This window comes from Myotis brandtii, unplaced genomic scaffold, assembly GCF_000412655.1.
Source record: "Myotis brandtii unplaced genomic scaffold, ASM41265v1 scaffold626, whole genome shotgun sequence".
Classification (NCBI taxonomy): domain Eukaryota; kingdom Metazoa; phylum Chordata; class Mammalia; order Chiroptera; family Vespertilionidae; genus Myotis; species Myotis brandtii.
In genome coordinates this window covers 527,643-550,273 of record NW_005370394.1, presented here as the reverse complement: position 1 = coordinate 550,273, position 22,631 = coordinate 527,643, and the positions used below count along the sequence as shown (strand labels likewise).

Sequence of the window (22,631 nt, the reverse complement as noted above, 5' to 3'; positions counted from 1 at the left end):
TCTCTCAGAGTGTAAGAATCTGCTTACCACGTATGGGCTCTTGGCAGCTTTTCAGGGGTACCCCACTGTTCAACTGTAAAAGACTGTGGTCCATTTGAGCCTATAAGGAAGAAGAGTTGCTTTGGTTTCATTTACTCTTTACAGGAAACCCTAGGCATTTAACAACTCACGTTTTCTATTGTAAAACTTAAACACACAGAGAACTCATCTAGTTTTTTTAAAACTCAAAAGAAATGAAGGCTGTCCTATGCTTGAAGGTTTTATTGCCCAGCCATGGAATGAGGACTCCTTTTCCACTGAATCACTCTGCCCCTGCGGTGAGATGTCCCAAGGTGCTTTTGCTGTTTCCTAGTCCCGCATTTCTTTTTTTTCCTCCTTTTTAAAAAAGATTTTTAAATTGAATTTGAGAGAGAGAGGAAGGGAGAAGGAGGGGAAACACTGATGTGAGAGTGGAACATCAATCGGCTGCCCCCTGCACACCCCTATCAGGGATGGAGCCTGCAACCAGACAGGTGCCCTGACCAGGAATCAAAGAGGCACCTTTCAGTGCACAGGACGAAGCCCAACCAACGGAGCCACACCGGCCAGGGCACCCTGTACTTCTGTAGACCGCCTCCTTCACAGGCACACAGAGAAAACGAGCATTTTCTTTTTTTTTAGGTGTCCCACTGGAAACAGCTTTAATTTTTCTGATTATAAAATTTACTGCAAAAATTAAATCAAGAAAAATATGATGTAAAAATTACCTCAAATTCCACTATTAAATCTGAATAAACATCCCATCATGAATCTTTTGTGCATGTGCATATAAATAGAATGATTACATTACACATGCTACATTTTCCTTCTATTATGGATATTTCTAGAAACTTTTTTTCCCTTTGGTGTTTTCACTTAGCTCTTCCTCCTCTAGTCCTGAACATCCTCCAGCCACCCAGGTAATCAATGCTGACAACCCAACATGTAACCTTCCATACTTTTCTCCATCCTGTTTTCTCAAAAAGCATTACTTTTCACACTTCACAATTACGTTCACAGTTAACACGTCAGTGCTTCTGTCATCATTTGTTTTCCAGAATATGAAGTCTTATCTATTTCCCAGCCTCTTGATTCTCTCACCTGAACAACCCATTGGGAAGACTCCTAAGTCAATCTATATACACTCAACATCATACTTTTCATTGGCTAGGTAATATCACACAGTAATATTAATATTTTGTAGCAACATCGTCCTTTGTAAATACAAAATAACTTGAATTTATATTCTAATACATCTCTGGCTGTGTGTGGGATATTTCCCCCAAATTCCAAAGTTTGTGAAAGCAGTGGATGCCTGTAGGCCTGGATGCAGAGAAGAGGGAAGTGGAGGTAGAGATAAAAAAGGTGTTTGCCATGATTTTCTCTACAGAATGGCTACAGCAGAGCAGGAGAGGCAGGAAAGGGAGTCAGGTGAAAACACCAGGAAGACAAATGCCAAGAAATCCAATGAGGCAGGGAATGAGCACACTGACTCGCGGCAAAGCTCCCTCTCATTCTTCTCACTGTGGATGGTTATTCGAGACCAGTGATGGCGAACCTTTTGAACTCGGCGTGTCAGCATTTTGAAAAACCCTAACTTAACTCTGGTGCCGTGTCACATATAGAAATTTTTTGATATTTGCAACCATAGTAAAACAAAGACTTATATTTTTGATATTTTATATATTTAAATGCCATTTAACAAAGAAAAATCAACCAAAAAAATGAGTTCGCGTGTCACCTCTGACATGCATGTCATAGGTTCGCCATCACTGACCTAGGCAGCAGTCCCCGACTTCCCCTTCCCTGAACAAGTCTAATCTTTGTTGCTCTGAGTGGGGCTCCACTCTTGGCAATACTTTCTCTGAATGACTTGTTCTTCTTGCTTGCTGTATTTATTTAGTGAAAGAGAGAGAGAGAGAGAGAGAGAGAGAGAGAGAGAGAGAGAGAGAAACACTGATTTCTTGTTCCACCTATCCACGCACTCATTGGTTGACTCTTGCATGTGCCCTGACTGGGGATCGAACCCACAACCTTGGTGTATTGGGACGACATTCTAATCAACTGAGCTACCTGGCCAGCCGTGGTATCTTTAAAAGCAAATAAATGTAATTCCAATAAACAATATGTTAAGATATGAGACAAATTGCTGTGCTCTATATCAGAAACAGTACTTCTTTTCCCTTCTTTCTTCTTTCTTTCTTTCCTCCTCCTCCTCCTCTTCTTTTTTTTTTTATAACAAAACACACCTCTAGAGCTATGAGGTTAATAAACCAGAAAATAGTTTGATAGGCTATATAGAATTTCACTTTAGCCCTGGCCAGTTTTGCTCAGTGGATAGAGCACTGGCCTGTGAACTAAAGGGTCCTGGGTTTGATTCCAGTCAAGAGCATGTACCTTGGTTGTAGGCTCTATCCTCTGCCCTGGCCGGGGTGCTTGTGGGAGGCAACCGATCAATGTAAGACATCGATATTTCTCTCTCTCTCTCTTTCCTCTCCCCCTTCCACTCTCTCTAAAAATCAATGGGAAAATATCCTCGGGTGAGGATTTAAAAAAAAGCACAGAATTTCACTTTATAGAAAACTGAATGAATAGTTATTCTGAATAGCAAGAGATAGGTGCACTCTTATCCCCAGTCCCCATATCCCACAGGGCTGAGAAATAGTAGCCTAACGAGACTCTCCACCCTCCAAATCCTGCCCCGCCCCCCCTGTGCCCCAAGGATTCCATCCCCCACAGTAAAGGCTCTGAAGAAGACCCAAAGGAACCAGTTTAACTTTGTTTAGTCCAGTATTTCCCCATATGTATTCTTCTATGACACTCTTTGCTGTTTGTTGCACACTTACTAACACTCTGTGGAACTTGTCCTAAACTCACACTACAGGCAACGCTCTTTCTGTATTGGAAGGAGAAATTTAAAATTCAAGGAGGGAAAGTAACTCAAGTCATTTCATGTCCCAGTTTTCTCCTTTGCTAGAAGGTGTACATATATTTTGGCCTACTTGAGTGTATCTAATTAAATCATTTAAAAATCTTTTTTATTAAGCTAAACGTCTGTGTGAATGACAGAGGCTTGAAGACTAATCAGCCATGACAAAGACAACTGGCATTGCCCCATTTTTAAATGCTGATGGAAAACCCTTACCATATAGTTCGGCAAATCCATTCATAGGCACTCGAGACGTGCCAGTGACGAACTGAAGTAATCTTATTCTTTTTTCTGAATCCATCATTAAAACAGCCTGAATAACATAAAAACAGCATTTAGGACTATCATTGGGGAAAAGGCACCAAAACTATCCTGAAAAGTATGCTGTCTGAATTTAGAGCATTACTGACCACTTAGTAAATCTGCATGTTCCTTTTAGTTAAACTTGTGTTTATGGGTCGTTTACAAAGTTCTTGAAAACCTTATTTCCAAGGCTTATAAGAGAGTAAGCCTAATAAAGTGACAAAAATTTCTTCTCCGATGTGAGTCGTGGTTTTTAAAAAATTATACTTATTGAGTGGTATACAAATTTCTCCATACGACTGAAAATCACATTAAAAGGAGCCACGTAGGAGTCCTAGACAATACACTGCAGTTTATTACAGGTTCTCTGGAAGAGTCCCTTCTTCAATAAGAAACTAAGTGCCTATTTTAGCTGTCACTGCCATTTGCTAGATTCTGAACATTTTACTTACTTAATAGTATCTACTAATGTGGATGGAGGTTCGGACCATACCCAGAAGGCAGAGGTATATAGTACGAAATCAAAGATATCTTTTGCTGGGCTATATTCTGTCTTATGTGTGAGAAAGTAGCTAGTATAGTTAAATATGATCGAATCTATCGAAAGTAATTTATGGAAACAGAAGCTCTTGATTACCTTCCAAAACCACTGGATGACTTGATGATTGACGCTGTAGCCATTTTTGTACTTGGTGTGTTCTCTCCAGTCGTTCACATCGACATCTCCCAACCCACACATAAGAAGCTACATAATCAGAAATGTCAAACTGTTGGTGAGAAAAACAACGAGCACCAAAGTTCCATTTTAACGTAAAAATGTTTCTTACCTCGAGCTCATTTTCATCGAAAATTTTGATGAGATCCTGTGGTATTAGTTCAAAAAATCCCTAGAAGAAAGAATGGATTTAAAAACCTGGTTAGCAGGGTCAATGGGCAATCCTCTACTTGAGCTCCTGGGTGCTTCTGGAGCAACCCCACATCCACACAGATCTACCATTACACATTCGTGCTCGTATCTGTCTATTTCACGTTTTAGATACTCTGCTTCCTGACAGCTATGCTTTTTTGCCGGACACAGCACAAGACACATCGTCAGTGTTCAATATTGAATAAATGAAAAAATATGTGATAAATATTTAACAGAAGATTTTAAGTTAGCTTAAAAAATGAGTGCCCTGACAATAACCCAACTCTAAACTCAACCGGGATTTCAATATTGGCAAGAAGCTATGTGTCCCTAGTCTGTTCTCTCAGAGATTCCTCGAAGTGGCAATTTTAAAGCTTCCCTGTACTCCTCAAGCCCCCCTCCTCAATGTCACCCCTTCTTTACAGGAGATAATTTCTATGTGAGAGAGCCATAGAGGCAATTATGCAGGATGGAATTCACTCAACCTTCCACCTCCCCATGTACAACCAGCACCAACATCCACCACGGCCTCCTTCCCACTGCAGTGGAGGGAGGTACCACTCCCTCTCTGTGCTTCACCTGCTTCCTCAAGGTCACCGCACTAAACCTCCTTCTCTTACCAGCTTACTCTTCATGCATTTAAGTGCACTCTAGTCATATCTACATTAAAAACAAAACCAAAGAGCAAACACCCTTTTCTTCTCTTCACAGCCACGTTCTTGACAGTGTTATATGTTATCAGATCTACTTGTTCACCTCCTGTCTTTCCCTCAACCCACTGCAATCTGACCTCTATGCCACTGCTTCCCCGAAGCTGTCCTGGGAAAAAGTCAAAGCAACTTTGCGGCTACATCTAATGAACACTTTCTAATTCCATGTCTTATTTGACTTCTCTGCAGTATATTGTTGAAAACATCTTTGTTCTTGAAACTTTGCTGTTGATGGTTTTGCTCTTATGTCTCTGTCTGCCTTTGCTAATTCCTCTGAAGGCTCCTTTTCTCACTGTCCATCCTTTAAATGTTGGTGTTCCCAGGTTTCCACAAGTGGCCAGCCTCTTTCACCTCCCTGTTCTTTTGAATTTTCCATCTGATCTGGTCCACAGCTCCACTACACATTCACAGACGATTCCCAAATCCATACTGCCACCCCAATTACCCATCCTTTAGTCACCCTATGCTGTGGATCTCCCCTCCTGAAGACCATTCAGATGCACCCACAGCACCACTTTCTTGGTTCCTAATCCATTCTTCACCTGGATTCTATAGCTCTTTCCCAACTAGACCATTCCTCTTCTAATTCACTGCATATCATTTCCAGAATGGTCTGACTAAAGTGTACATTGCATCTTAATACCACTTCCCTTCCTCTCACTGGACTTCCGAGAAAACTAACAAACAGGCCCTTTACAATCTGTTTTTTGGCTAGCTCTCCAGGTTTAGTTTTACCTTTTGCATCCTCTTTTCCAGGATTGGAATTGCTTGTCTGCTGTCTAATGTGTCTGTAGTTGGTCTCAATTGCTGCTCTCTCAGAACTGCATTTCCCTCCTTTCTGTGTCTGGCCAATCCCTCTAGTCCAGTGGTTCTCAACCTGTGGGTTGCGACCCCTTTGGCGGTCGAACGACCCTTTCACAGGGGTCGCCTAAGACCATCCTGCATATCAGATATTTACATTACGATTCATAACAGTAGCAACATTACAGTTAAGAAGTAGCAACGAAAATAATTTTATGGTTGGGTCACAACATGAGGAACTGCATTCTCAACCAGAAGGTTGAGAACCACTGCTCTAGTCCTTCCCTGCCCCACCTCCACTCTCCCCACTCTGGTCTCTCCCTCTCTTCTGGGCTTCCCTAGCACTTCAGGCTTGCGTCTGTCCATTTCAAGTTTTAGATTCTCTGCTCCCTGATAGTACGGCTTATGTCTTTTTGCCTGATGTAGCACCAGACAGTGCTCAATATTGAATAAAAGAAAAAGTATGTAAAAAATATTTAACAGGAAATTTTAAGTTAGCTTAAGAAATGAATGCCCTGATAATAGCCCAAATGTCTATCAGTTGGGGGAAGTTTAAATAACTTAAGAATTAATATTATGAACAAAATGCAGCCATGAAAAATGACAGCTATATCTCTTGACATGGTAAGATCTCCAATAAATATCTGATAAGAAAACAAGTCACAAACCAACATGTATAGTGTGATCCCATACAGGAAAAGAAACAAATGGCATATCCCACTATTCTTACAGCACTCTTGTTCCTTTGTTCACTAAGGTCACTGAAGGTGAAAGGTGTGGGACTGGGGAAGGTAAGGGCAATGGGAGGGGGGACTGTCAAGGTTTACTGCATGGACCTCTTGAATGACTGAGTATTTTGTTAATATAAAAATGTAATTAAATTGGGAAGTCACGTGCTAATTTTTCTCGGATATGAGAAGCCCCAATATTTACAGTTTATGGATTATACTTTGCAATTACAGAAGAGCAAACAAAAGAAGATGAGTACCTCTTTAAAAGCAGCCATTTGCTTCTGGATTCGATTCACAAATCGCCATTGTATTACAAGGCTAAAAGAAACAAAAAAGTCTGTCTTTTTCACACAAATTAAGAAAAAAATTCAAGGTATATTTATCCTTTGTAGAAACAAACAAAAAATAAAGACTAGCTAAGCCCCAGGTAAACCCTGAATCTGAGTGGGAGATACGGCATTGTTAAAGAGAGAGAAAGTGACATCGTGACTCCAGCTACTGGGAAAGAGAGAGAACGACAAAGAGTCTTTCTGAAAAGAAGTACAAAATTATTTCCAACAAAGTATTTACTAAGTATGGCAAAACACTAACGAAATACTTACTAAATATATTCCTTTTTGTTCTTATTGGTGACAACTATTTCTGATCCACCAACTTTCAACTCATGCTGATGTGTCTAAAATAAAGCATGACACCTTCATATGTTAGTTTAGTGAAAAAAAAATATATACATATTATAGTTACACCAGAAACCTGGTGTTTTAAATTAAATCCATTCAAAACTTAAAATATTAGTTTTACTAAAACAAATACGGAATGAGTCAAATGTCAAAGAAAGCAGAAATTCTTGCTGAGAGACAGCTTTTGTTACTGGAAAATAAATTTAAAATAGAGCACAGAAATGTTTTGAGTATATACATTATTTAATGTCTAAACTTGTTATAACATTTGTATCATTAATTCATGTACCATTTTAATTCATCAAAGTTTACAAACCTGTCCAAAAAGTTCTTCATCTATGACAAACCTGAGGTCCAGTTCTGTTGGATCATTTTCAAGAATCCATCTTAGTGAATTGTAATATTCACTATCCTAGATGGGGAAAATTACATATTTAACATTTGTATACATATAAAAAGAAGACACCTGCACCTGCAAAGGAAGTATACTGAGAGTCTGAAGGAATAATGGGACCAAAGGTGAAAAAGTCATTGGACACCTTTTCCATACATTCACAAGTATTATAGACTAGTGGCCCGGTGCACAAATTCATGCACATTGAAAGGAAATTAATTAGAAGAAATATTTTAATATCACTATTCACCCTTTCTCTAATAGAAGTGTCAACCATATTCACAATTGACAATGACAGATCGAAACACACGCATGCGATTGGCGCCAGCAAGAGCTTTATATGTATCGTGCATGTGCGAGTCAACTTAGCCTTTTATAGACATAGAATAAACTTGCTTAATTAGACCTGCTTTCTGGTTTAGCTAAGCTTTTTCCAGCCCAGTGAAGCACCCCAACTTCTCTTTCAGGTAATTGTCAGCAGCACAGCAGTAAATATCAACATGAAGCAGATTATTATTGTAGATCACACAGGGAGAACAAAGGGTAAAATATTTAACTGCAGCAGTGTTTGACTATATTCTGCGCAGTGAAAAAACCTGAAGTTATTTTCAAGGTCCACCATTTCTTCTTTTCAGTTGGATCAAGTTTCTAAGCTTTCTAAATCTCCATTTTCCAGCAAATGGAAAGAAAATAGGATTCCAAGTCTCCTATCTACCTACTCCAGGACTTCTGTGAGGATCAAATGAGATGAGGCATGGGAAAATACTTCACAGACATTTGTTTAAAGTGTAAAATGTTTCCACCTGGCTATAAAGCAAGTCGTGTTCCTGGGCTGAAGAAACTGCAAGGAGTCTAGTTGCTAGGGAGAGGAAGCCGGGTGGTGCTACGTGATGTCATTACCCGGACGGACACTTAGCATGTTACCCTCTTATTTATATAGCTAGAGATGGATGACTAGTACGTGTGAGAGTAAAAAATATATACATCAATAGAGTGGGGCCTGCTTAAAAGTTTAGAACTTTATCTCTGTGTGGAAGCAGTGGAGGTAAAAATTTTATTAGCCAGTTAAAGGTCAATAAAGCAGCTTTCAGATGAATCGTAACTTCCATGGCTACCCAGGAGCACATAGCACCTTTCTTACGTGGCCTGTGAGACTGCGTGTGTACTGTTTAAGTAGCAGTGAGGAGGCTGCTATTTATACCTGGCCCAAGCTAAAGAATAGCCTCAAATACAGAACCTCAATTAACCAACTCAAGTAACTGTACAACCTTATGATTTGTAAAGAATTATACTGTTCACACTGATATTGTGTCACAGAAAGGGGACATAAAGTGAACTTGGTGCCGAGGAAGAGGTCTTGGAACCTGTGTGCACACAGTGTTTGAGGCTATTCAGCATGGGCCATAGTGAGGAATTTAATCCTTACGTTTCTGTTTCTTTGTAGTGGCCTAATCTCAAGGTCTTGCCTTTGAACTGATATTTTGAAAACATATGCCATTCATGATAAATGATCACAATTCAAATGTTGATGCGAGAAATACATTAAAATGTTGTTCAGCATGCTGAAGTATTTAGGGAGTTTACTGATATCTGGAACTTTCTTTGAAATGCATCAGAAAAATAAAATGGATTGATGGATAGAGGGGTGAATAGGTGAATAGGTATGTGATAAGTAAGTATAGATAAAAAGCCAGTAGTGGAATCTGGATAGTGGCTATACACATGTCCACTGTAAAATCTTTTTATCTTATTATATGTTAGAAGTTTTTCATAATAAAATGTTGGGGGAAATGTTCATTTATATTTTGGAACATTATAATCTATTATTTCTTCATCTTTAAAAGCTAACTCTTTAAAATATTCAGTTGCCGGTTAAATTATTCTCTCTATATATTGTAAGTGAAAATGACATACCACTGATTCCATATCATGAAGTGTTATTGGTTTGTGTAGCATCATCTTGTAAAATGGGCGGATGAAAAAACCTTGCAAGAAAGCAAATATTTTTAAAATGATTACCAAGCGAAAGAAATCAGATCATCACATTATAATTACATTATAATAAAATAATTATAATCACATATAAGAAAGTTTTAAGCTGAATACTAACCATCCAATAGTTTGCCATGATAAACTGCCATTCCAGCTACCCGGCCAATAAACTTGAAGTAGGAGAGGTGATCTTCATTACACAATCCAGAATTTGGATTTATCTGTAGGGTATAATTATCCCTGCAAAGACAACCACATTTAAATGCTCCTCTCTATATTTCACATAAAAATTTAAATATGACCAATAAGTTGTTTACCTCTTTTAGAACCATATTAAACCTCTGGATTTAATGGTTTTCAAAACAGTAATTTCTGTCAAAAGGGAGCAATAACCCAAATGTTCATTGAAAGATAAATGGAGAAACAAAATGTGGTATCTCTATATATAAAAGCCTAATATGCAAAGTGTCCCCTCCGGAGTTTGATCGCTCTCTATGACGTGCGCTGACCACCAAGGGGTGGCGCAGAATGAAGGAAGGCCCTGGCTGGCAGCCAGCAACCGCTAGTGACCCTAGCCATGCACAAATTTCGTTCACTGGGCCTCTATATAGCATAATGGGATATTATTTAGCCTTCAAAAGGAAGGACATTCTGACACATTCTACAATACAGATAAACTTTGAAGGCATTATGCTAATGAATTAAGTCAGTCACAAAAAGACAATGCTGTATGATTCCACATATATGAGGTGCCTAAAGTTGACACATTCACAGAGACAGAACGTAAAGTGGAGGCTGCCAGGGCCTGGGAGGGTTAGCGTTGAATGGGTGTGGAGTTTCAGTTTGGGATGATGGCAAAGTTCTAGAGATGGATGGTGCTGATGCTTGCACAATGATGTGAGAGTACTTAATGCCATGAACTGTACACTCACTTTAAAATGGTTAAAATGGTAAATTTTATGTTAAGTGTATTTTGCCACAATTTAAAAAGTTATTTTTGAAACAACATTAGTGCTCCTCTTCCTTCTGGCACAGTGAACCACACATTTTCCTTGCACCATACAACTCTGTCACTTTTAGGACAGTGATGTCTTTGCCTGTATACGGTCACTGTAAAGGTGCTTACGTAGCAGAATATTCAAACAACCCGTAATAAGGGTTAAACATTTCCTTCGAGATCAGGAAGAACCACTCTCTGGCGACTCCTCCGTAATCTAATCCTTTTTCACCATCAAACTCAATCCAGAGTCGAGCCTTGAGGAAGTCCGCTCTCTTGACACCCATAATCCTCCTGTAAGAGTCCTCGAGAACAGTTGCTCGGCGAAGTTTCATTTCTAACTTGTTTGGAATGTCATTCTGAAAGCCCAGAGAAGAGAGACTTCTGGTTTAAATCAATTCAACACAACAGCAAATTTCTCTCTCAGGAAGCTTATACAATTCATTGTATTCTACCTGGTGCCAAGACCCCTTTTCAGGGAAAGCATGACTAGGAATATTTCCTCTATGGTATGATAGAATCCATGTGTCTTCTCTAATCACTTAATAACACAGACTTCAGGTCTTTATATCTGAAGAAGAAGCTACCGATGGTGGCAGTAACGCTCAGGCGAAGGTGTATCAGGAATAGTCCTTTGCATATTAAGTTCCAATGAAGACCCACCTGTGACCTAATAATGTAGCTGCTGCCTGCTACTTGTTGCCTGCCTGTCAGTTCAGGGATTTTCCCTGCTCCCACCATTCCTCCTTGGAGTCTGTCTCATTCACTCTTTAATAGGTATTAATATTTACAGACTGTGAGAGGCACTGTTCCCCATTTTAATGGGTTAATGCGATTACACCCATAACAGCACTATGAAGAAGCTACTATTATATCTCCATCTTACGGATGAAGAAACTGAAGACAGAAGTTAAGAAAGGCATAGCTCCTGGGTCTCAGCTCTTAAAGAATGTGCTACATTGTTAAGGATAAGGCAGAGTCAAGCTCAAAGGTAGCTCAAGGCTTTGTAGCATTGGTTTTTAATTTTTCATCTCTGTCTTGGTGTTCTGCTCTTTTGGAGTGATGTGTCCAGATAGGGATTTCATTGTTTAAATCATGCCTGCGATTTTTTGTTAAACGGAGGAGGGTGGGGGAAGTCAGATTCTTAGCCTCCTGTGCCATACTTCGGGAATGACACCTTGTTTCTTACCGTTCACTCATGCTTTTAACTCTTAATATACCTTTGTTGCAATGTGGATAATTTCCTCACAAATTTTCTCTCTTAATCACCAATATATGTCACGATGGTTAAGAACATGAACTCTGGAGCTTTGCCACTAACAACCATGGAACTTGATCACATTATCTAATCTCTTGGTGCCTCAGTTTCCTCACCTGTAAAATGTGATAACAGTCCCTCCCTGGCATATAAAGAGCTTCCCAGACAAGAAACATTTAAAGGAGTTCATCACCACCAAACCAGTGCTACATGAAATGTTAAAGGGTCTTTTTGAAGGAGAAGAAGGAGGAGGTGGAGGAGGAGGAGGAGGAGGAGGAGGAAGAGGAGGAAGAGGAGAAAATATGAACAATAAAATGGCAATAAATACATACCTATCAACAACTGAATTCAAAAACAAAATAGATGAACAAGCAGAATAGAAACAAACTCAGAACAGAGAACGGGAGGGACCAGATGGGAGGGATGTTGGGAGGATGGGTAGAAAAGGTGAAGGGATTAAGAAGTATAAATTGGTAGTTACAGAATAGTCATGAGGATATAAAGTACAGCATAGAGAATATAGTCAATAATATTCTAATAACTATGTATGGTGTCAAATGAGTACAAGATTTATTAGGATAATCACTTAGTAAGTTATATAATGTCTAATTACTGGGGTGTACATCTAAAACAAATATAATATTGTACGGCAATTTTAATTGAAATATAAAAAATTCTATTAAAAAAAACTTTTCCCAGAAATATTCAAATTTAACTGATATCCTGGGCCAATTTTAGAAAGTGATGTTTTTCTAGGAATTTGTCTAAATTGATTATTTCAAATAAGTCTTCAAATCTAAAAGTTTATAGTAGTTTTTAATTTTCTCTTATATGTTAATTGTGATGTAAATGTTATTTCAGTCCTCTTACACTTATAAGAGTTGTTTGTGTTTTGTGTGTTTTTTTCTTTAGGAGATGTCTATTATTCCTCACAAAGTAAATTTAAAACAGATTTAATTTCACAATTTTAAAAATCACTTCTTTCATTTATTGTTGCTTTTTTAAACTTTAAATGATTTAAGTATATTCTGCTTTTTTATTCTAATTTATAAATTTGATGTTGAACCCATTACTGTTACCCTCTCTTAGGCAGAGTAGAGGCTATAAATACCCATGAATGTGTTTTCACTTAATTCTATACCCACTGTTATTTAGTTGCATGGATTTTCAAAACCCATTATGATTTAATTATCTCATGCATTATTAAAAGTACTTTTATTCATTTCAAAAAAGTCCCTTGCTTATTGTAGAGATTATATGAGTAATACATTTAACTTGCTAAGAAGACTGCCCAGTATATAGTGAGAGCTCAATAAGTATTACTGCTTTCATTATAAGTTCTGTGTTCTGTGACCTGTTTATAAAGGCCTTGTTCCATATTTCCTGCTGCTAAACAATTAGATGTCGTAACATGTTTATAAGTGTTCAGTGTGACAAAAGGAGAAGTTAGTCCTCCTATTTCACCAGCATTTTTTAATTAAGACTGAAAATATTTACCAGGCAAATAAACCAACAAAAACTTAAAATCCCAAAGAATTTTAAGAAGTAGAAAACAAATTTCTAAAGCAATTTTAACCATTTTTATTGAAGATGAGTTTAAAAAGTTGCTGATATATTAGGATTTTATTTAGGCATACAATAGTTCACTAAACACCTATTATATTTCATTTTTGTTAAATGTTGGATCTTGAATGTGCAAAAGCAGGCCTCTAGCTTAGAATGCAAGAAAATGTAACCCAATATAGCCACCTACTGGTAGTATTCCTAAACTGCAGGGGAAGGGGAAAAATGTGCAAATTAGAAAGGTATTAAAAATATGGTCATTACCAAACAGAAATGAAATAGATGGGTAGATGATGAATTTAATTCCAAACATATTAAATTTTTAATGATGGAAAGAAGTGCAGTGAACAGATGTGATAAGTACAAGCAGACAAGCAACAAGAGCACTGTTCCAACCACAGCCGCACTTTCAAATTATACAGTTTGTTAGAACTGAAACTGTAGAGAATGAATGACGATCACTGGAAAACAATGGTCAAAGCGGAAGAGGAATCCAGAGAGTCCGACACAGTCAAAGACCAGGAGAATAATCTCGGAGCTATTCTTGCTCAGATTCTACCAAGCCCAAGCCCCACAAACCCCACCAGGAAACTACATTAGAGTTCTTTAAACGCAAACTTTTAATATTACTTTTCTAGATGACAGGATATCTTGAAAAATAAAGACATAAAATAATTGTGGTCTCTAAAGGTATATAAAAAATAAGCATCTTTTCCCTATAGGAAACTATTTAAAGTTGTTACAAATATAGAACAAATCCTCTTACTATTTTCTCCCCCCCCCGCTTTTTTTTGTATCTCCTTCATCCATTTAAAAAGGCATTTCCCATTACCTTAAGTGTACATAACATTCATTCTTAAAAACTCATTATAAGTATCACTAACCTGCTTCTTCAACTTTCTTCGGAAGAACTCATACTTTCTTTTGTAATCCCTGGAGTAGGGCACTGCCTTGAGTTGAAATTTGTAGAAAAATAAAGAAGGTTTAGGTTGTTTTATTTTGGAACAATTTTAAAAGTTCCCCTCTACGTATTTTATGTACATAAGTTAAAGGCATTAAAAGAGAATATTTGGAAAGGAAAGTTTAATTTAAAGAAAAACAAATACAAAACTTAAAACTTTTTAAATTTCTCTGTTTAAGATAAAATTATATTCAGCAATTCCTATGGCTGTAATTTTCATCATTCAATATTCTTGAAATGCAACATGCCAGAAACAGGAAATTTCTTCCAAGAAGAGAAATATTAGAAATGAAAATTTCCATTTCTAAAGAGACTTTCAAAGTGATTTCTCCATTAAGGGAACAATTTGAAAAATGTACTTTTTCCTTGAACGTTGTGGAGTTGCCTTTTTTATCCATTATTTTAAACGACCAAACATGGAGACTAAAAAATAATCTAAAAAAACTGTATCTTTAATTTTACTTATTTTTGTGAATTAAAAACAATTAAAATCTGAATAACTAAAAAATGGAAAATTTACTATATAAAAGAGGATAATAATTTTCCTATTATTAACCCGACTCAAGAGTAGTATAAAAATCATACATGGCAATATTTAAATATGAGTGTGTCATATATCTATATCTATATCTATATCTATATCTATATCTATATCTATATCTATATCTATATCTATACCAGGGGTCCTCAAACTACGGCCCTCGGGCCATATGCAAATACAAATATTGTATTTGTTCCCGTTTTGTTTTTTTACTTCAAAATAAGATATGTGCAGTGTGCATAGGAATTTGTTCATAGTTTTTTTTTAAACTATAGTCCGGCCCTCCAATGGTCTGAGGGACAGTGAACTGGCCCCCCGTTTAAAAAGTTTGAGGACCCCTGATCTATACTATATCTATATCTCATATCTATAATAATTTCTACCAAAAAGTTCAAGATGCAGCCCCAGAGTGGATAGGGCACTGTCTACTTCCTCACCTGTACACTCTAGATTCCTCTCTGATCTGCTGTGGCCTGACATTCTTTTTCAGAGAGTGGCAAGTATGAGCCTGAGCACAGCAGCCCACTGCCTTAGCATTTTGACTGTCTGGCTTACTAGTCTCCCAAAGCTATTGTGCAGGAGAAGGATATAATCTTATGTGCTTTTTTGAAATATCTGAGACCTGGAGGTGGTGACAGAGGAGAGAAAGGCAAATATGCTTTCCTCCCAATGCCTGTAGGGTTACGCACTTGACCATTCATCCTTAAAGAGATAGGTGAGAGGACAATCCCATCAGGACATACTGATACGAAGAGACTTACTGGTCCAGTTATTGCTACATTCTGCAACCGAGGATCTTCCCATTGTGTTCTTTTTATATCTGAAGAGAGAGAGAAAAAAGATATTCTTCATTCTTATGCACAAAATTCAATATTATGAAATAATGTAATGAAAAAACACGCTGCACATACTGTGATTTATGTAGAAGATTCTTCCATCTGTGTGGGTTCTTTCTTCCCATCCTGGCTATAATGAAGAATGTATTTCAATTATTTTACAAAAAGGGTTTTAGATGTATGGGTAGAAAAATACCATTGGTTATATGATTAATTTAATTTGCATATTTCATTCTTAGTAGAAGGCATCAACACTTTAATTATATTACTTACAGCTGTTAAAGAACTACTACTGTAGTCCCAAATACAAAATGTTTAATGCAGCCAAGTAGATTGGGAGCAGCTCTATACACTTACAGGTAAAGGTCCAAGGTCATTGGAAGAATCTAGTGATGTCTTTCCTCTCAGATGAGCTGGAATTTTCAGTCTTGGATCTTCCTTTTTTGGTAGAATAAATGAAGAAAACAGTATAATTTTAAAATCATGAAAGTCAATCTGATACTATGTTTTCTAATACCAATAAATATTTAAATTATTCTCTTTTAAAAAATACATTTTTATTGATTTCAGAGAGGAAGGGAGAGGGAGAGATAGAAACATCAATGATGAGAAGAGAATCATTGATCAGCTGCCTCCACCCACACATGGTCCCCGACCGGGAATTGAAACTGTGACCTCCTGATAAGCTATCACCATCCAGGCTTAAACTATTCTTTTATTTCATTTGCTTAATCTGAGAAATAATAGTTTCTCCATGTAAGATCTAGTATCATTTTCAGGCTACAGTATTCAGTTCTCAGATTTCAGAGTAGGATCTGTGTTAACTCATCATCTCTCACAGAAACCGTTCAGAGTATTTTGCCCCATTCCTTAGGGCTACATAGGACTCTTCTCTAAACAAAATTGGGTGAAAGAGTGGGACAGTAAACTGGACTACTTGTTGTTTCTGAAGCCCTGAACATGCTTTTTGGCACCTGTTAACGTGTTGATTTATTAATATTTTCGAAAGGTAGGGTGGCAAGCTCAAATAGGTTATTAAAATCAACCAAATTGTTGAAAAAGAGAACTTCTATTTGAATTATTTTTAATATTTTATTAAATTATTTTAGGTACACTGGTCTTTAAAATAAATTAATTAATCAAACCTATTTATTTTGCTGCTAATTTTCAGTAATTTTTCTATTAGTGGTGAACCAATGGCTAAATAACTTTAAGCCCTTGTCTTAAGATAAAAATACTTATTCTACTTAGCCTTACAAGTTGTTATTTTTTAAATATTAAATGAGGTATGGATTCAAAAGTACTTTGAAACTACAAAGATATTACTAAGTATCTTCCCAAGCATTTATGACTAGTGAGTTTAAAATTGGATATAGGAAGTAAATGTATCTACAGGACAATACCCCCAAATACTAAAAATGGTCATAAACATACCTTGAATAGACATAATACTATTATGATTTCAACATATCTTTAAATGAATACTAAAAAATGAAGGTTACATTAATGTACACTTAAAAAGATTACAAAGAACTATACATAAGCGATTACTATTGTTGTTGTTATAAATTTAAATTGGAGAGTATTGAAGTTACCCAGGTGGTGGTTTTGGTGTTGTGGTCAATAAAGAAAGGCCTCCCGTTTCGTGCATGCCGGACTTCCCAGCCTTTGGGAAGGAACCCTTGCTCCATTTCAGCCGGCGGAGTCACCTGCTGTGCCGAATCACTTGTGGGGACCTGTGGTTGAGGGCTTGCAGAAAAACTCTGGCTTGCTGGCAGCGGACTGGTCTCCACTGTGGCCTAGCACATTAATTAAATCACGTTGAAATGTTTTATAGAGTTTACACAAATGGCTGTAGTTAAAAAGGTAACAACCTGAAGGCAGAATATACACGTATAAATAAGCCTAAACATTGGAGGCTCATTTTTAAAATAAAGTGTTCTGTTAAACTTTGTGGTTGTTTTTTAAAAATAATTTATCATTTCTCAGCTAATTCTTGAGCTGTAAGATGCTGGTTGACAAAGTTGTTGCTGATGCACGTGACTAAGGAAGCTGTGCCCTAGCTGCAAGAGAAGCCACAGTGTAACTGCCGAAGGTTGTCTCTGCTCACCCAAAAGACTAAGAGGTGGGGAATTCTATGTATATAGAAGTGGGTTCCAATGCTGGATAGACAAAACTGAATGGCAAATATCCACTACAGAAATGGCTAATTGGAATATAGTCATCTGATGAAATATTAGGCAGTAGTTAAAAGAAATACACTGGATCGCTATTAAAAAAAAAAGGATGAGGTTTTAAAACAATGTTGAGCAAAAAAAAGATTCAGAATTATACAATACAACATCTTTGCAAAATTTGAAACATATGGACATAAACAATATTTTGCATTGTTTAACTCTGTTTGTAAGTATATAAAATAGGGTAGAATACACAACAAATTCAAAAAGGTGGTTCTCTCTGGGGAGTGGGACCAAGTGTTTGGCTAAAAGAAATTTTCTCTTATCTGTAAAATTTTATTTTAAAAAATAAAAAGTCTAGAAATGAATATAGTAATCTGTTAATGGTGGTAAATACTGGGTGTAAAGAAAAGGGTATCTGTTATATTATTCTCAATAAGAGAAATGATATTTAGATAAAATAAATATTTCCCTAAACACTTACAAAAGCACTCACTGTTGTCAAGGACAATGTGTCATCAACACAAATTTCTTTAATAGATACAAATTACTAAGATTATCTTTTAGCTAAATAAAGGTCTTAACCATTCAAATTACAAAATTACCCAATGGACTAGATCATTTACTTTGTCCTCTTATTCCCAACTGGACTTGCTTTACGTAATGACAAGTGGTAATTCATGCACATCAGAGACCCACAGGAAATAGTAGACACTTAGCACCAATGTCAGAAAATAACTAGAACATGCCAGCAGCATCCAATATATACCACAAAGTGAAGTAATAGCTTCCATAGAAATATGATGGCTTCATTTATGTAAGAAAACAAGTTAAGGGATAGATTTGAGGGTACCTGTACAGTGGGCTTTGTCCACGTAGTGGTTCTGGAATTGTGATCTACATAATAAGATCTTCCTCTTTCATCTTGTTTTTCTTCCCAACCTGGTGGTAATCCAGATGAAGTAGGCAAAAGCTAACATGAAGAATAATGAGAGAATTAAATATTACTAAGAAAAAATGCTTTTAAAAAGGCCACATCCCTTTGTCACTGCTAGCCCCCTTTAAACGAAACATGTTTTAAATAATATTTTGAAGTGTACACAGTAAATCATATAACAGTTCATTTAAACAAAACAGTAGACAATAAAGATGAGGGTATTAACACTAAGGAAACGTCACAGTAGAAAATCTGGTCCAATATGGCATAATGGATGGAAACTGTGCCTTCTTCACCTCTTCCCATGACCACATCAACATTACAACTAAATTACTGAACAATCAACCTGAATAACCAGAATATCCATCTGAAGACTAGCTGAACAGACGGCTTGTAATTAAGGATTTACAGAAGAAGCCACATGAGACTGGTAGGAGGGGTGGAGGCATGAAATAGGCTGGCCCTGCACCCACATGCAGTGGTTGAGAATCTGGAGGGATATCTCATCTATGGAGGTCCCTCTGGGAAGCCAGGGGTCTCAATCCCACGCTGAGCTCCCCAGCCCAGAACAAAAGTGCTGGGAAGAAGAGCCCACATAACATCTGGCTGTGAAAAATCTATGGGGATTCCTACCCAGGAAGATGGATGGCTGCTGGAAGCCGAGGCGAATTCCTAAAGGGCTTGCACACAAGCTCTTGTTCCGAGGCACTCACCCGGAGCTCCAGCAGAGGGATAGCAGCTAAGAAGGTACCTGAGTCACAGGGAGAAACTGACTCGTGTGGTTTTGGAGAGAGGCTGGAGGGACAGTCACCAATCACCCCGTGTTGAGTCCCTCTCCCATACTGCACACAGATGCCGTCTCTCCTGGGTCAAGCACTTCCCCCTCAGGGCATTAGCCTAGTGAGCTATACTAGTCCCACCCTGACGACTCCCAGAGGCCTTGCGCTACTCAACTTGGTCAGAGTTGTAGGTTCTGCTGGGGCACACATTGCAGTCTTTCTTAAAAAAACACTTGAGGAATTCTGGGTGCCAGAGACACACAGAGAGAAACTGAGTTGTGTGACTTCAGAGTAAGGGCCGTCTTCCTGCATGCTGGACAGGCGCCACCTGTCCTGTGTTGAGCCCTCCCTCTTAATCTGCTTTAACCTGATGAACTCTACTGGCTCCACCCTGATGACTCCCTGACACCCCATCCCACCGCAAAGGTACACAGGCCCTAGGCAGGTGGCAGCTGGTCCCTGGTGTACCCTGAGACTTTTGCTGAATGGCTTTAGATCCAGAACTGGTGCCAAGTTGAGTCTGTATTAACTTGGTGAACACCATTTGCCCTTACCTGGTGATTCCCTGTGAACCCAACACATGCAACTAGAGTACTGCCCAAGGCTCTTTCAGTGGCTGAGCAGAACGGGCAGCTGGCAGGCAGTGGCAGTTCTCAGGGTGGCTTGGGCCTTTTGCTGATCTGCCCCAGGCCTTGTACTTGTGGCATCTGGCCTTGGTACAAAGCTTGGCCCCTCCTACCCTCACCAAGGCCCGGCAAGGGAGCTACCAACTGTGGATTGCTTTGTAGCTCCTAACAGATAGTCCAGAGCTGGTCACAGGCAGCATATAACATTGACCTGCACCAGAGTCTCTTCCAATAGGCCCCAGAAGCAACATACATGGTGGCAGTCTTCAAACTACAATAGCGCATGACCCAATTAGCTCCAAAAGTGATACACCCAAAGGAAGGTCCCAGAAAGCACCAGACCCTGTGGGGGCAAATTCTGTTTCATGGGGTCAGCCCCCATGGAGCAGCTCAGACACTGACTGTGACCAATCCTCATAACCAGCCAGTGGAGGGTCACTCCCACTGATAGATATGCCAACAGCAATCAAAGCTCATCTACAAAAGGAAGGCATACATAACCTACACAAGGTATGCTCCTGGAGCATCAGGTGATCAGGGAGTCTGTGCCACTGAGTCGCTCAGGATACTTATACTACATATAAGGCCACTCTACTAAGACTGGGAGACATAGCAGATCTACCTAATACACAGAAAGGCAGCCAAATGGGAGACAAAGAAAATGCCCTAAACAAACAAAAAAACAAACAGGAGAAATCTTCAGAAAAGAAGCTAAAAGACATAAGGGCAAGCAATCTATCAGATACAGAGTTCAATAAAATGGTTATAAGGGTGCTCAAGGAACTTAGTGAGAACTTCACCAGAGAGCAAGCATTAAAAAAGACATAGAAACTAGTCAGAAATGAAGGACACAATATCTGAAATGAAGAATACACTAGAAGGAATCAACAGAAGATTAAATGAAGTAGAAAACTGAATCAAGGTAGGCAAGGTAGGCAAAAACACTCAACCAGAGCAACAAAAATAAAAAAATAATTTTAAAAAATGAGGATAGTTTAAGGGACCTTTGGGACAACATGAAGCATAACAACATCCACATCATAGGGGTCCCAGAAGGAGAAGAGAGAGTAAGGGATCGGGAACCTATTAGAAAAAATAATAACAGAAAACTTCCCAACCCTGGTAAAGGAAAAAGATACACAAGTCCAGGAAGCACAGAATCCCAAACAAGATGAACCCAAAGAGGCCCACACCAAGACACACATCATAATGAAAATGCAAAAGGTTAACAACAAAGAGAGAATGTTAAAAGCAACAAGAGAAAAGCAGTTAGTTGCCCACAAGGGAGCTCCCATAAGACTGTCTGCTTATTTCTCTATAGTAACTTTGCAGGCCAGAAAGATTGGAATGAAATACTCAAAATCGTTATATGCAAGGACCTACCACCAAGACTACTCTACCCAGCAAGGCTATCATTTAAAATTCAAGGAGAAATAAAGAGCTTCCCAGATTAAAAAAAAAAAAAAAGCTAAAAGTTTACCACCACCAAACCATTATTACAAGAAATGTTAAAGGGACTTTATAAGAAGAAGGACACTCCCCCATAAATATGAATGATAAAATGTCAATAATTAAGTCCCTTTCAATAATCACTTTAAATGTAAATGGCATAAATGCTCCAATCAAAAGATATAGGGTAGCTGAATGATTAAGAAAACAAGACCAGCTCTAGCTGGTTTGGCTCAGCAGATAGAGCATCGGCCTGAGTACTGAAAGGTTCCAGGTTTGATTCTGGTCAAGGGCACATGCCCCAGTTGCGGGCTCAATCCCCAGTAGGGGGCATGCAGGAGGCAACTGATCAATGATTCTCTCTCATCATTGATGTTTCTATCTCTTTCTCCCTCTTTCTTCCTCTCTGAAATCAATAAAAACATATTTATTTTAAAAAACAACAACAGGAAGACCCATATATATGCTATCTGCAAGAGACTCACTTTTACCTGGCCAGTGTGGCTCAGTGGTTGAGCATCAACCTATGAACCAGGAGGTTGTGGTTTGATTCCTGGTCAGGGCACATGCCTGGGTTGCAGGCTCAATCCCCAGTGGGGGGCGTGCAGGAGGCAACCAATTGGTGATTCTCTCTCATCATTGATGTTTCTCTCTCTCCTTCTCCCTTCCTCTCTGAAATTGATAAAAATATATATTAAAAAAACGAGACTCACTTCAGGTAGAAAGATACACAGAGATTGAAAATAAAGGGATAGAAAAAGATATTTCATGCAAATGAAAACAAAAAGAGAGCTGGGGTAGCAATATTTCTATCAAACAAAATAGACTTTAAAATAAAGGCTATAATAACAGACAAAGAAGGACATCTACACTAATAAAAGAGAAACATGGTAATTAGCGTACTACCGCTACCCTTCCCATTGGCTAATCAGCATATCCTTATGCAAATTAACTGTCAGCCAAGATGGCAGCCGGCAGCCATGCGCTGAAGCGAACAGGGAGGCTTGCTTGCTCCAGTGACAGCGGACTCCAACGTTCCCCG

General features: G+C 38.3%; 1 protein-coding gene across 3 annotated transcripts in view; it reads right to left on the bottom strand.

Annotated features, from left to right (window-relative positions):
- The window catches only part of NEDD4 (neural precursor cell expressed, developmentally down-regulated 4, E3 ubiquitin protein ligase), a 117,662-nt gene that overhangs the window by 2,101 nt on the left and 92,930 nt on the right, over window positions 1-22,631 (bottom strand). For all 3 annotated transcript variants that reach the window (XM_005880115.2, XM_005880116.2, XM_005880111.2), the window contains 16 exons: window positions 18,652-18,771; window positions 17,217-17,420; window positions 15,979-16,059; window positions 15,697-15,751; window positions 15,547-15,605; window positions 14,168-14,233; window positions 10,592-10,821; window positions 9,584-9,705; window positions 9,388-9,458; window positions 7,396-7,491; window positions 7,002-7,075; window positions 6,657-6,717; window positions 4,078-4,137; window positions 3,888-3,995; window positions 3,164-3,260; window positions 28-100 (listed from right to left, as the gene is read on the bottom strand). In XM_005880115.2, coding sequence (XP_005880177.1) covers window positions 28-100; window positions 3,164-3,260; window positions 3,888-3,995; window positions 4,078-4,137; window positions 6,657-6,717; window positions 7,002-7,075; window positions 7,396-7,491; window positions 9,388-9,458; window positions 9,584-9,705; window positions 10,592-10,821; window positions 14,168-14,233; window positions 15,547-15,605; window positions 15,697-15,751; window positions 15,979-16,059; window positions 17,217-17,420; window positions 18,652-18,771 — 1,577 coding nt within the window. The remainder of the gene's footprint in view (window positions 1-27; window positions 101-3,163; window positions 3,261-3,887; window positions 3,996-4,077; window positions 4,138-6,656; window positions 6,718-7,001; window positions 7,076-7,395; window positions 7,492-9,387; window positions 9,459-9,583; window positions 9,706-10,591; window positions 10,822-14,167; window positions 14,234-15,546; window positions 15,606-15,696; window positions 15,752-15,978; window positions 16,060-17,216; window positions 17,421-18,651; window positions 18,772-22,631) is intronic.